This window comes from Scyliorhinus torazame, chromosome 23, assembly GCF_047496885.1.
Source record: "Scyliorhinus torazame isolate Kashiwa2021f chromosome 23, sScyTor2.1, whole genome shotgun sequence".
Lineage (NCBI taxonomy): Eukaryota > Metazoa > Chordata > Chondrichthyes > Carcharhiniformes > Scyliorhinidae > Scyliorhinus > Scyliorhinus torazame.
This window is the reverse complement of record NC_092729.1, coordinates 16977213-16989805: the sequence shown is the minus strand read 5'-3', so window position 1 is coordinate 16989805 and position 12593 is coordinate 16977213. Positions and strand designations below refer to the sequence as shown.

At 44.6% G+C, this 12593-nt stretch overlaps 1 protein-coding gene across 2 annotated transcripts in view; it reads right to left on the bottom strand.

The window, feature by feature from the left end:
• The window catches only part of LOC140399708 (leukocyte immunoglobulin-like receptor subfamily B member 2), a 51041-nt gene extending 39159 nt beyond the window's left edge, over positions 1 to 11882 (bottom strand). For both annotated transcript variants that reach the window (XM_072489236.1, XM_072489237.1), the window contains exon 1: positions 11602 to 11882. In XM_072489236.1, coding sequence (XP_072345337.1) covers positions 11602 to 11878 — 277 coding nt within the window. In that variant the 5' untranslated portion in view covers positions 11879 to 11882. The remainder of the gene's footprint in view (positions 1 to 11601) is intronic.
• Between the last annotated feature and the right edge of the window lie 711 nt (positions 11883 to 12593).

Here is a 12593-nt window from a genome sequence, read left to right as displayed (position 1 = left end):
GAAACTTGCACGTGGACTCTCGTTCACAAAATTAGATATGAGTCACGCCTACCTGCAGTTGGAGCTGGACCCTGCCTCCCGACCATATGTAACGATTAATACACACCGGGGCCTGTATTAATATACACAATTGACCTTTGGAGTATCCTCTGCCTGCGCAATTTTTCAACGTGTTATGGTGGACATTTTGAGAGGTTTACCACGTGTGGCTGTCTACCTAGATGACGTTTTGATTACAGGGACTCGGAGCAGGAACATTTGGAAAATCTGGAGGCTGTCCTTAGACGCCTTTCGGAGACTGGAGTCCGTTTACGTCGCACAAAGTGCGTATTTCATGCAAAGGAAGTAGTCTACCTAGGTTATCGGGTGGATCGCGAAGGTCTGCACCCCGTCGCAGAGAAGGTGCGTGCAATTCAACATGCCCCCCACCCCGGCTGACACTTCGCATCTTCGTTGTTTTCTCGGTCTCATAAACTATTACGGGAAGTTCCTCCCCAATCTGGCAACTACGCTGGCCCCTTTGCACCTTCTGCTAAAGAAAAATCACACCTAGGTTTGGGGTCAGCCGCAAGAAACCGCTTTCCGGCGGGTAAAGCAACAATTGTCGTTGTCTGGGTTACTAACCCACTATGATCCTGGAAAGCCTTTGCTCGTCACATGTGATGCATCCCCCTATGGTATTGGGGCCGTCCTGTCCCACAAGGTGGAGAACGGGGCCGAACGACCGATAGCTTTCGCCTCCCGCACATTGACTGCAGCGGAGAAAAAGTACGCGCAGATCGAGAAGGAGGGCTTGGCAGTAGTTTTTGCGGTGAAACGCTTCCACCAGTACGTGTACGGCCGCCATTTCACTATCGTGACTGATCATAAGCCCGTGCTGGGACTTTTCAGAGAGGATAAGCCAATACCGCCGATTGCTTCTGCACGGATCCAGCGCTGGGCTTTGTTGCTTGCTGCCTCCGAGTATTCTCTGGAGCACAAACCAGGTGCGCAGACAGCAAATGCCGACGCACTGAGCCGATTGCCTTTATCGACCGGCCCCATGTCGACCCCCACGATCGGTGAGGTGGTTGCCACCCTAAGTTTTATGGACACCTTGCCTGTCACGGCATCACAGATCCGTGAGTGGACCCAGACGGAGCCAGTCCTGTCAAAGGTTCGGCACATAGTCCTGTATGGTGGGCAGCATAGACAGCTCCCAGGCGAGTTGCAGGCATTTTCCTCCAAGCTGTCAGAATTCAGCGTGGAAGACGGCATCCTCTTGTGGGGGACGCGTGTGATTGTCCCGGAAAAAGGCCAGGAGCTGATACTATCAGACTTGCACAATGGGCATCCAGGTGTGACCAAAATGAAAATGTTGGCCCGGAGTTATGTCTGGTGGTCAGGCCTCGACACCGACATTGAGAAGGTGGCCCAAAACTGCTCCATTTGCCAGGAGCATCAGAAGCTTCCGCCGGCCGCGCCCCTACATCAGTGGTAATGGCCAGGGCGGCCTTGGGCAGATTTCGCGGGCTCTTTTCAAGGATCCATGTTCCTTCTACTAATTGACGCCCAGTCCAAATGGCTAGAGGTGCATAAGATGCAGGGGACAACGTCCTGTGCAACAATTGAAACAATGCGTCTATCGTTCAGTACGCATGGCCTCCCCGAGGTGCTGGTCACGGACAATGGCCCTCCATTCACGAGTGAGGAGTTTACGAGGTTCACGAAGATGAACGGCATCCGCCATATCCGCACTGCCCCTTACCACCCGGCTTCAAATAGGTTGGCAGAGCGCGCAGTGCAGACATTCAAAAGAGGCCTAAAGAAGCAGTCTTCCGGATCAATGGACTCGAGACAGGCTCGCTTTTTGTTTACGTACAGGACCCCCCCCCCCCCGCCACCCCCCCCCCCCCCCCCGCCGCCATGCAGTGACTAGGGTAGCTGCCGCAGAACTCCTAATGGGCCGGAGACGTCGCACCCGCCTTAGTATGGTTTTCCCGGACATTGGCGCAAAAGTACGCCACACACAAGAACGGCAGTGACAGGGATTTTCTAGGCATCGGCCGATTCGGCAGTTTGCACCCGTTCGGAATTTTGCTGGTGGTGCCCAATGGGTTCCTGGTGTAACCTTTCGCCAAACGGGCCCGATGTCTTACCAAGTGCAAGCCCAGGGTCGTCTCCAGCGAAAACATGTAGACCACGTTCGGTCCAGAAAACCATCCCCTCAAAAGATTCCCCGCCCCCGGGGCTCATTTCAACAGCCGCAGAGACCAGAGACAAGGGAAGGTAGTCCTCACAATCTTCCACTGGTGCCTCACTCGAAGCGTGCGCAGGTCTTTACGGGACCGAATGGAGATAGAGACGCTGACATGACGGAGGCAGCAGACTCTGACTCCGAGATGGAGACACAGGATGCATAAGAGGGGGAATCCTCGGGTCCACGGGCAGTGGATGTACAACCGCGCCATTCATCATGGATGCGCTGGTCTCCGTCTCGTTACACGCCGCCTGATCCACCGCTGTGTGCAAATGGTGTACGGCCTGCGGCAAAACGAGTCCGACGCCCTCCTTCGCCATGGTCTTCGGTGGATTCCTTGGACTTGGGGGGGGGGGGGGGGGGGGGTGGGGTAGGGGGGGATGTTATAACCTGCCTACTTACCATTGGCTGGGGACTAATGACTATCCCACAATCCTGTGGGAGTATGAGCTTCCCAAATGAGGGGGGCGGAGAAACCACTAGTAAACTCCTAGTATAAATAAGCTGGCCAGTTCAGGAACCAGCAGGAAGGAGTATGTAGCAAGGGAAGTTACTGCTACTGTTATGTATATATGTTATAGTAAATAAATGTTATTACTTTGTATCCTTAAAACTCGTGCTGGATTCTTCGTGGCCCTTACAAAACCCTCATATTTCATGTTCTCCCCCGTTTCTGTTTTTTTAGTAGTTGTCTGCTCGCTTTTAAAGGCTTCCCAATCCCCTGGCTTCCCACTAATCCTCGCCAATTTGCAACCTTTTATCTTTTGTTTTCATCTGATTCTTTACTTCCCTCGTCAGCCATGGATTCCTTATCCTCCCCTAAGCATGTTTCCTCCTCAATGGGATGAATTTATGTTGTGCCTCCCGAATAATCCCCAAAAGCTCCTTCCATTGCTGATCCATTGTTTTCCCTGCTAGGCGTCTTTTCCAATGAACACTGGCCGGCTCCTTCCTCATGTCGTTGTAGTTTTCCTTATTTAATTTTAATACCGTTACATCTGATTCCAGCAACTTCCTATCAAACTGCAGGGTAAATTCTAACATATTGTGGTCACTGCTCCCTAAGGGTTCCTTCACATTAAGTTCCCTAATCAAGTTACCTCATTACACATCACCAAACCCAGAATTGCCTGTTTCCGAGCAAGCTCTGTCGCAAGCTGCTCTTAAAAAAACATCTGTTCGGCATTCCACAAATTCCTTTTCTTGGGATCTGCAACGAAATTGATTTCCCCAGTGCACCTGCATATTGAAATCCGCCACGATTATTGCAATTTTCATGCGAGAGTGCCTTTAAGATCTGGATGATTAAGCAATGTACCTTTAAGAAAACAGTGATGTCATAGAGTGGGTGGAGCTCAGTTCAGTTCAGCCATTTTGCAGTTTGGTTTTGCAGTTTGAAAAGTTACTGGCTGGTTTTGCTGAGATCAGTTTAAAAGTGCCCGGCTGTTTTGCTGTGATCTGATTAAAATAAGAAAACCAGTGTGAGACAGCACCTTGAGAAGTTCTGGTTTGCTATGAGTTGGTTGGAGGCAGAAAGCCAGATGGAAAAAAGCAGGTTGTATGTGTCTGTATTTTCCCAGAGAGTTTGCAGGAAGAAAGCAAGTTTGCAGGAAGAGCTGAAGTTAACCGAGCTAATATATCTCTGCCATTCTACAGAAAAAATATATATCCTTTAACCTGATGCGATACTGTTTAAAGGTGTTGAGTCTCTTGGACGTTTGGAGGAACATTGTAAGGAGTTATTGGCTGTTGCAATATTTTCTGAGTTATCTTTGAAGTAAGGGGTGTTCAGAGATCCAATGTTTATTTCAGATGTTAGTTGAGTTCATGAAATAAACATTGTTTTGTGTTTAAAAACCCACGTGTCCATAATTGTAATACCACACCTAAGGAAAAAGCCGTGTGCGAGGAAAAGCAACAAATCCATTAAAGGGAGAGGTTGGTTGAACTCCATGATACATTTTGGGGTTCTAAAAAAGCCTCGCCCATAACAATTGGGGGCTCGCCCGGGATAAAAGTATATCTATTGGATTGGCTTTTGTGAACTTAAGGACAGTGAAGGCTTGTTGCTTTTCCGGTGCGGTATTTTAGTTCATGTGAGAGTGTTCTGAATAATGGCTCTTTCAGAAGCTCAGAAGTTTTTGGGGGTGGAGAATGTCACACGTAGTAGTTTACGGACAGAAACGAAAAGCAGACTGTTAGATTTGGCAAGAACATTGCAGTTAACATTACCTAACAAAATGCGAAAAGGTGAGGTAATTATGGCGGTGGTTAAGCATTTAAATTTGCCAAGATAGAGTTTGACTCATTGTAAATGGCAAAAATTCAGTTGCAAATTAAACAAATGGAACATGAGAGAGAATTAAAGCGGCTGACGTACGAGAGTGAGATAGAGGAAAAAGAAAGAGATAGAGAGAGAGGAAAAAGAAAGAGAAAGACAGAGAGAGGAAAAAGAAAAGGGGAGAGAAGAAAGGAGAAAAGAATGAATAGCCCTAGCAGAACAAAAAGAAAATGAAAGGGAGATACAAATCAGGGAAAACGATAAAGAGAGTCGAAGGTTTGTTGGGAATCTATTTAAATATGTCCAAGCATTGCCAAGGATTGAAGAGAAGGACGTGGAAGCCTTTTTCATTTCATTTGAGAATGTAGCTAAACAAATGAAATAGCCACAGGACATCTGCATGTTACTGATTCCAACAAAGCTGGTAGTTAGAGCTGGTGAAGTGTTTGCATCACTACCGGAGGAGGTACCTGGAACGTATGAAGAGGTGAAGAAATCCATCTTAAGTGCATGCGTGCTAGTGCCTGAATCTTACAGACAAAGGTTTAGAAATTTAAGGATAGAATTTGGTCAAACATGCATGGAGCTTGAAAGGCTCAAACAGAGTAATTTTGATAGGTGGATAAGGGCTTTGGAAATAGACCAAACGTTTGAAGCTCTCAGAGATATTATACTTTTGGAAGAGTTTAAAAATGAAATTCCTGATGTAGTGAGAACTCATGTGGAAGAACAGAGGGTTAAAACTGTAGGATTAGCTGCGGAAATGGCAGATGATTATGAATTAGTGCATAAATCAAAGATTGGTTTCCGACATCAGTTTCAGCCAGTGAGGGATAGAAACTGGGGACATGAGAAATACTCAAGTGGTAAAGGTAAAGGTGATCTGATGGGAGACAATAAAGAGAGTGTACCTCAGATTAAAAAATAAATCAAGGAGGGTGGAAAAAAAATGAAAAGTTTCAGATGTTTTCACTGTAATAAACTAGGCCATGTAACGTCACAGTTTTGGGGGGGGGGGTTGAGGAAAAGCACTGGGAAGGCTGGTGTGGTAAAACAAGATAAGACAGTGGGGTTTGTTAGAGTGGTAAAGGAAAGCCCAAGGGAAGCGTAGCAGGTGCAATCGATTGGACAGTCTGTTCAAGAAGTAATTGTTAAGAATGTGCCAGATGTATTTAAAGAATTTACTTGTGTGGGTAAAGTTTACTCATGTGTATCAGGAGCAGCAGGAAAAAAAGTCACAATAGTAAGAGATACAGAGGAGAGTCAATCTTTATTGGTATGAGATGAGGAATTATGTAGTTTGGGAAGAATGTTGCCAGAAAAGGTGGTGATTTGTGGAATTCAGGTTGAGAGGAGTAGCGTTCCATTATATAAGGTAAGGTTTGAAAGTCCAGTGAAGAGTGGTGACGTGGTAGTAGGAGTAATAGATAAACTACCTTGTCCAGGAATACAGTTTATCTTGGGTAATGATATGGCTGGACCGCAGGTGGGAGTGATGCCTACTGTGGTTGATAGGCCAGTGGAAAATCAGAGAACTGAATGTTGAAGGACGAATATCCTGGGATGTTTCAGGATTGTGTAGTAACAAGGTCGCAAAGTCACAGGTTAAGACAAGAGCAGAAATCAAGGAGTGAAGATGAAGTTGAAGTGCAATTATCAGAAACGAATTTTGATCTGATGGTTGAAAAAGAACAAGAACAGGTGGAGGAGGATCAGGCGGATATTTTTGGTTCTGGAAAATTGGCGGAGTTACAACAGAAAGATGTAGAAATAAAACGCATATATCAGAAAGCATATACGGAAGAGGAATCTGAGAGTATACCAGAGTGCTATTACTGTAAAAATGATGTCTTGATGAGAAAATGGAGACCTGTACATATGCAGACGAATGAAAAGTGGGAAGATGTTCATCAAGTAGTATTGCCGGTAAGGTACAGAAAGGAGGTGTTGCGAGTTGCACATGAGGTACCAGTGGGAGGTCATTTGGGAATAAGGAAAATGCAAGCTAAAGTCCAGAAACATTTTTATTGGCCTGGAATCCATAAATATGTAGTTAAATTTTGTCAATCATGTGACACATGCCAAGTGATAGGGGAACATCGAGTGGTGATAAAACCAGCGCCTTTAATCACCATTCCAGCATTTGGAGAACCTTTTACAAGGGTCCTAATCGATTGTGTAGGACCGCTTCCTAAAACAAAAAGTAGTAATCAATATCTTTTGACTGTAATGTATGTGTCTACTAGGTTTCCAGAGGCCATTCCAGTACATAATATTATAGCTAAAAGGATTGTGGAGGAGTTATTTAAATTCTTTACGAGATATGGAATACCCACAGAAATTCAATCGGATCAAGGGACGAATTTTCTTCAAAGTTAGTCAAAGAAGTTATGGACAGCTGAGGAAGAAAACTATTTAAATCAACTGCGTACCATCCAGAATCGCAGGGAACGCTAGAAAGGTGGCATCAGACATTAAAGACAATGTTGAGGGCGTATTGTCAAGATTATCCAGTGGATTGGGATAAAGTAATTCCATCCGTAATGTTTGCAATTAGAGATGCGCCTAATGAGTATACCAAATTTAGTCCTTTTGAACTAATTTTTGGTCATGAGGTAAGAGAACCACTTACATTGATTAGGGAAAAATTGGTGGGTGAGAAACAGGAAATTACACTATTGGATTACGTGTCAAATTTTAGGGAACGAGTAAATAGACCAGGTGAATTGGCTAGACAACATTTGAAAGTTGCACAATATGTGATGAAACGGGTAGCGGATAAGAAATGCAAAGTTCGTAGTTTTGCCAATGGGGATAAAGTTTTAGTGTTGTTACCAGTGGGAGGGGAGCCTTTAAAAGCTAGGTTTTGTGGACCGAATCAAATTGAAAGGAAATTAAGTGAGGTGAATTATGTGGTTAAAAACACCAGATAGAAGGAAGACTCACCGAGTGTGTCATGTGTATATGCTTAAAAGGTACTTTGAAAGGGAAGGAGATAAAAAGGAGGTTTTAATGATTCTAACTCAAAATGACGAGCCGAATCCAGATGGCTGAATTTGACATACCTCAAATTAAATTGGAAAATGGGGATGTTCTTAAAAATTGGGATGAATTGTTAAGTTACCTTCCAGAGGAAAAACGAACGGACCTGTAAGAGTTATTGATATCACATGGGAACGTTTGGAGAGTTAATTTGGGAAGTACTAAAATGGCTGTACATGATGTAGAAGTGGGAAATGCGGTTCCTATCAAATAACATCCATATATACTTAACCCTTTAAAATTGTCACAGGTTAACAGAGAGAGTGAGAGTATGCTTAAAAATGGCATAATTGAAGTGGGTTGCAGTCAGTGGAGCTCAGCCATAGTGGTGGTACCTAAACCAAACGGTACCCAACGGTTGTGTGTGGACTATCGAAAGGTGAATACAGTTACAAGAACGGACTTTTATCCTATCCCACCATTGAAGGATTGAATGGAGAAAGTGGGACAATTTGCTTTTATTTCCAACTTCCAGACATGGAAAGAACATTTAAAACATCGTGTAGAGTTCTTCGATCGACTTCAGGAGGCGGGTTTGGTGATGAACCGAGCCGAAAGTGAATTTGGAGAAGCCCGAAACACTTTCCTTGCGGAGTTTCCAGTACCCTCAAGACGAAGAGAAATAATGTGATCTCCTAGCATGAATGAATTTGATCGAACAGTTGTGCAAAGGTTTTGCGGCGTGATTACTCCACTGATGGACTTGCTAATGACACGTCAACAATTTCAATGGACAGCGGACTTTCAACAGGCATTTGACTACCTGAAAGCTGTGATCACCAATGTTCCTGTATTGGAGAATTGCAAGGGACTCTGTGGTCAGATTGAAATAAAGTATCTGATTCTGAAGAGAAATACCGAGGAGTAGAGGAATGGATGGATCGTGCAGAGACTTTGTTCAAAGAAGCTGTCAGTCGAGAAGGATTTCGGTTGGAGGAAGAAGAACAAAGATGAATGGACTATATTATTATACCTGTTTGAGTGTGTGGTTTTCTTTAAATGAAAATGTATATTTACTTTGTGCATTTCTTAATTGATGGTGCAAAGGTGAAAAATGAAACCATCTTGAAGTTGTTGGGTTTAATTTTCTTTGGGGGGGAGGTGTCATGCGAGAGTGCCTTTAAGAACTGGATATTTAAGCAATGTACATTTGAGAAAACAATGATGTCATAGAGTGCGTGGAGCCCAGTTCAGTTCAGCAATTTTGCAGTTTGGTTTTGCAGTTTGAAAAGTGCCTGGCTGGTTTTGCTGAGGGCAGTTTCAATGTGCCTGGCTGTTTTGCTGTGAGCTGATTAAAAGGAGAAAGCCAGTATGAGAAGTTCTGGTTCGCTATGAGTTGATTGGAGAGAGAAAGCCAGTTGGAAAAAGCAGGTTGTGTGTGTCTGTGTGTTTCAGAGTGTTTGTAGGAAGAAAGCAAGGTGCTGGAGCTGAAGTCAACCGAGCTAATAGATCTCTGCCATTTTACAGAAAAATATATATCCTTTAACCTGATGTGATACTGTTTAAAGATGTTAAGTCTCTTGGAAGTTTGAAGGAACATTTTAAGGAGTTATTTACTGTTGCAATATATTCTGAGTTATCTTTGTAGTAAGGGGTGTTGAGAGATCCAATGTTTATTTAAGATGTGAGTTGAGTTCATGGAATAAACATTGTTTTGTGTTTAAAAACCCACGTGTCCATAATTATAATCCCACAGCTAAGGAAAAAGCCGTGTGCTAGGAAACGCAACACATCCATTAAAAGCAGAGGTTGGTTGAACTCCATGATACATTTTGGGGTTCTGAAAACGCCTCGCCCATAACACAATATTGCCTTTTTCACTTGCCTTTTCTATCTCCTGATTTATTATCTGCCACACATCCTGACCAGTGCCAGGGGGCCTGTACATAACTCCCATCAGGTACTTTTACCTTTGCGATTCCTCAGCCTACCTGGAGATTCTATGCCTTCTGTCCCATACCGCTCGTTGCGATCGATTTATCTTCATTCTTACCAATAATGCAACCCCGCCCCTTTGACCACCTGCCTGCCCTTTTGATAGGACACATATCCTTGGATATATAGATACCAGTCCTGATCCCCCTGCAGCACCATCTCTGTGATGCCCACATCATCGTACCTGCCAATTTCAATGCGTACAACAAGCTCATTTGCGTTGTTCCGTACACTGTGTGCATTAACATACAACATCCTCAGTCCTGCATTGACTCCACTCTTCTCACACTTGTCACCCTCTTTGCTCTGCCTGCGGCTGATGTCGTTCTCTTATTTTGTTCTATGTTTCCCCTTCAGTTATTACACTTTCTACGCTAACGCTGAGGGGTTTCCAACCCCTGACATACTACGGTAAATCCTCCCGAGTGATTCTAGCAAACCTACCAGCCAAGATATTAGTGCCCCTGCAGGTGAGATGCGGCCCATCCTCCTTGTACAGGTTTCCTTGGATCAGAGAACATTAAGCGGCGAATATTCTGAACAATTTTGATAGGGTCAAGAGAATATTCCTTTTCCACTAATTGGTATGTCAGTGACTAGCGGTCACAATTACAAGACGGCAATCAAGAGAGCTATGAGTGATAGGTTTTTGGGGTTTTGAATGCGCTGCCTAGTGTTGGAGGTGGATTGCATTGGACTTTGCCGAAGAGAGCTGGATATATATTTGCAATTGATGAACATAAACATAGAACATGCAGTGCAGAAGGAGGCCATTCGGCCCATCTGGTCTGCACAGCAGGATACTGATCGGTTGGAGACTTCGGCAGAGAGTGCCAGATGGAGTCTGATGTGGACAAATGTGAGGTAATGCATTTTGAAACGTCTAATACGAGTGCGAAATAAGCAATAAATATCAGAACTTCCGAGGTAGTGAAAGGCACAGGGACCTGAGTGTACAGGTCGACAGGTAACTAAAAGTGAAAACGCAGGTAGAGAAACTCGGAATGTAGGAATATGTCAGGTTCTCCTTCATCCACGGCATTGAGCCTGAAGGATATGGAGGCTTTGGAGGGGGTACAGTGAGTTTACGATTATGTTGCTTGATATTGAGGATATTACCGGGGCAGCACGGTAGCATTGTGGATAGCAGAATTGCTTCACAGCTCCAGGGTCCCGGGTATGATTCCGGCTTGGGTCACTGTCTGTGCGGAGTCTGCACGTCCACCCCGTGTCTGCGTGGGTTTACTCTGGGTGCACCGGTTTCCTCCCACAGTCCAAAGATGTGCAGGTTCGGTGGATTGGCCATGATAAATTGCCCTTAGTGTCCAAAATTGCCCTTAGTGTTGGTGAGGTTACTGGGTTATGGAGATAGGGTGGAGGTATTGACCTTTGGTAGGGTGCTCTTTCCAAGAGCCGGTGCAGACACGATGGGCCGAATGGCCTCCTTCTGCCCTGTAAATTCTATGATATGACAACATGCCGATCTCCGAGACAAAGCTACAATTATCGGTCCGGAGATCTCAACTGGAGATAACCCAAATGAAGTCGAACTGCTGGTCATACGAACAAGGAGAATGAATGACGCGGTGGGTGCAGGTTGTAGGGTGATATTTGACAGTATATGCAGTAGATACCACTCCAGGGGGAAGGGGGTACGGAATTGGGCATTCGTTGATATAGGAAATCAATGGCACAGTCCGGTACTTTATGCCTGTAATAAACCCCCTCCGCCACAGGACTATGGTTTCACCTTAGCATATCAATTTCGCCCCCGAATGGATGAATCTTTCCCTACTAACATACCCATCACACCTTATCACCAATATCACCACGACCCGCTCCCCCGACCGGCTCCGAGTCCCAACGACCACAGTTGATGCACCGTCGGTGAAATCATGTCACATTCGGTCATTTACAGAATCAATCGTTGAGGAATGATATGGACACTCATTTAGAAATACTGTTCGCTTCTACCGTGCCACCTCGGTGACAGGGAGCCGCCCCAAATGAAAGTTACATTGTTATTGCCGTGAACCGGAGCTGAAATAATCAATACGAAAAGCACATAGAATAAACATAGAAGTTTCATTTAAATGTTATTTACCTGATATGGTCACCTCCACAGTCTCGCTCATTGGGGATATTAGCTGCCTACCACTGACGGAAATTTCATATTGACAGGCATATCGCCCTTCACTTCTTCTATCAGTGGCCCCGAATGTTCCAAAATTGTCGTTTCTGACAATTTGACGGGAGGACAAACGTTGTTTATCTTTGTAAAAATTGAAGTATTTTTCTCGATTATCTCCAGTAACTGTGCAGGTAATAGTGAGAGTCTCTCCTCTTACATATACTCCGGTTGATTGATCAAGGAATGCCATTGGCTTTTTTAGGGGATCTATGGTTAAGAGAAAGTGGATAGAATAGTTATAAATGTATCAGAAGAATACATATTAGGGCCATTGTTCGGACAAAAATCTCCATTGATCTGTCTGAAAGCACCCTGAGTCTCTGAGGATCACAGGCCACCATCTCCTTTTTTAGAGAGAGCTGATTGTTGGGATTTAACCTGCCGTTCACCACACCGCAGGCAGGGGGGACAGCTGACAGTGTGAGGTCACATGTATACTGTAGGTTGCCCGAGGGATACAACCCACTGTTGGCGTCTCTCTGGAAAACAAAACTGCCTCACAGTCCACTGAGCTGCTCCCTGACTAAATCCACAGGTTTGTTACAGGTGGTATTTTCAGCCTGAATTATGAAGCACAAGTCCCAGTGTGTATATAGCCACCTCGAATAGTGAAATGCACCCTCAATGCTGGCACCGGGGGATGTGTCAGTCTAGATTATAGAGATCTGGTACAAGACGATCTGTATCTAGCTCCAATAGTGTAGCAATCAATACTGGCAACGTCTGGAATGTCAGTCTGGTTTAATCTAGATAATATATACATGCGTGTCTCTCTCGATTAACCGGGTGAATATACATATCGAGACAAGGCCAAAATTATATGCACGGTGAATTTGCATGGAGACAATCCAAAAGAAGTTGAACTATTGGTCATACCAAGAAAGAGAGTGAATGACCAGTTGGAT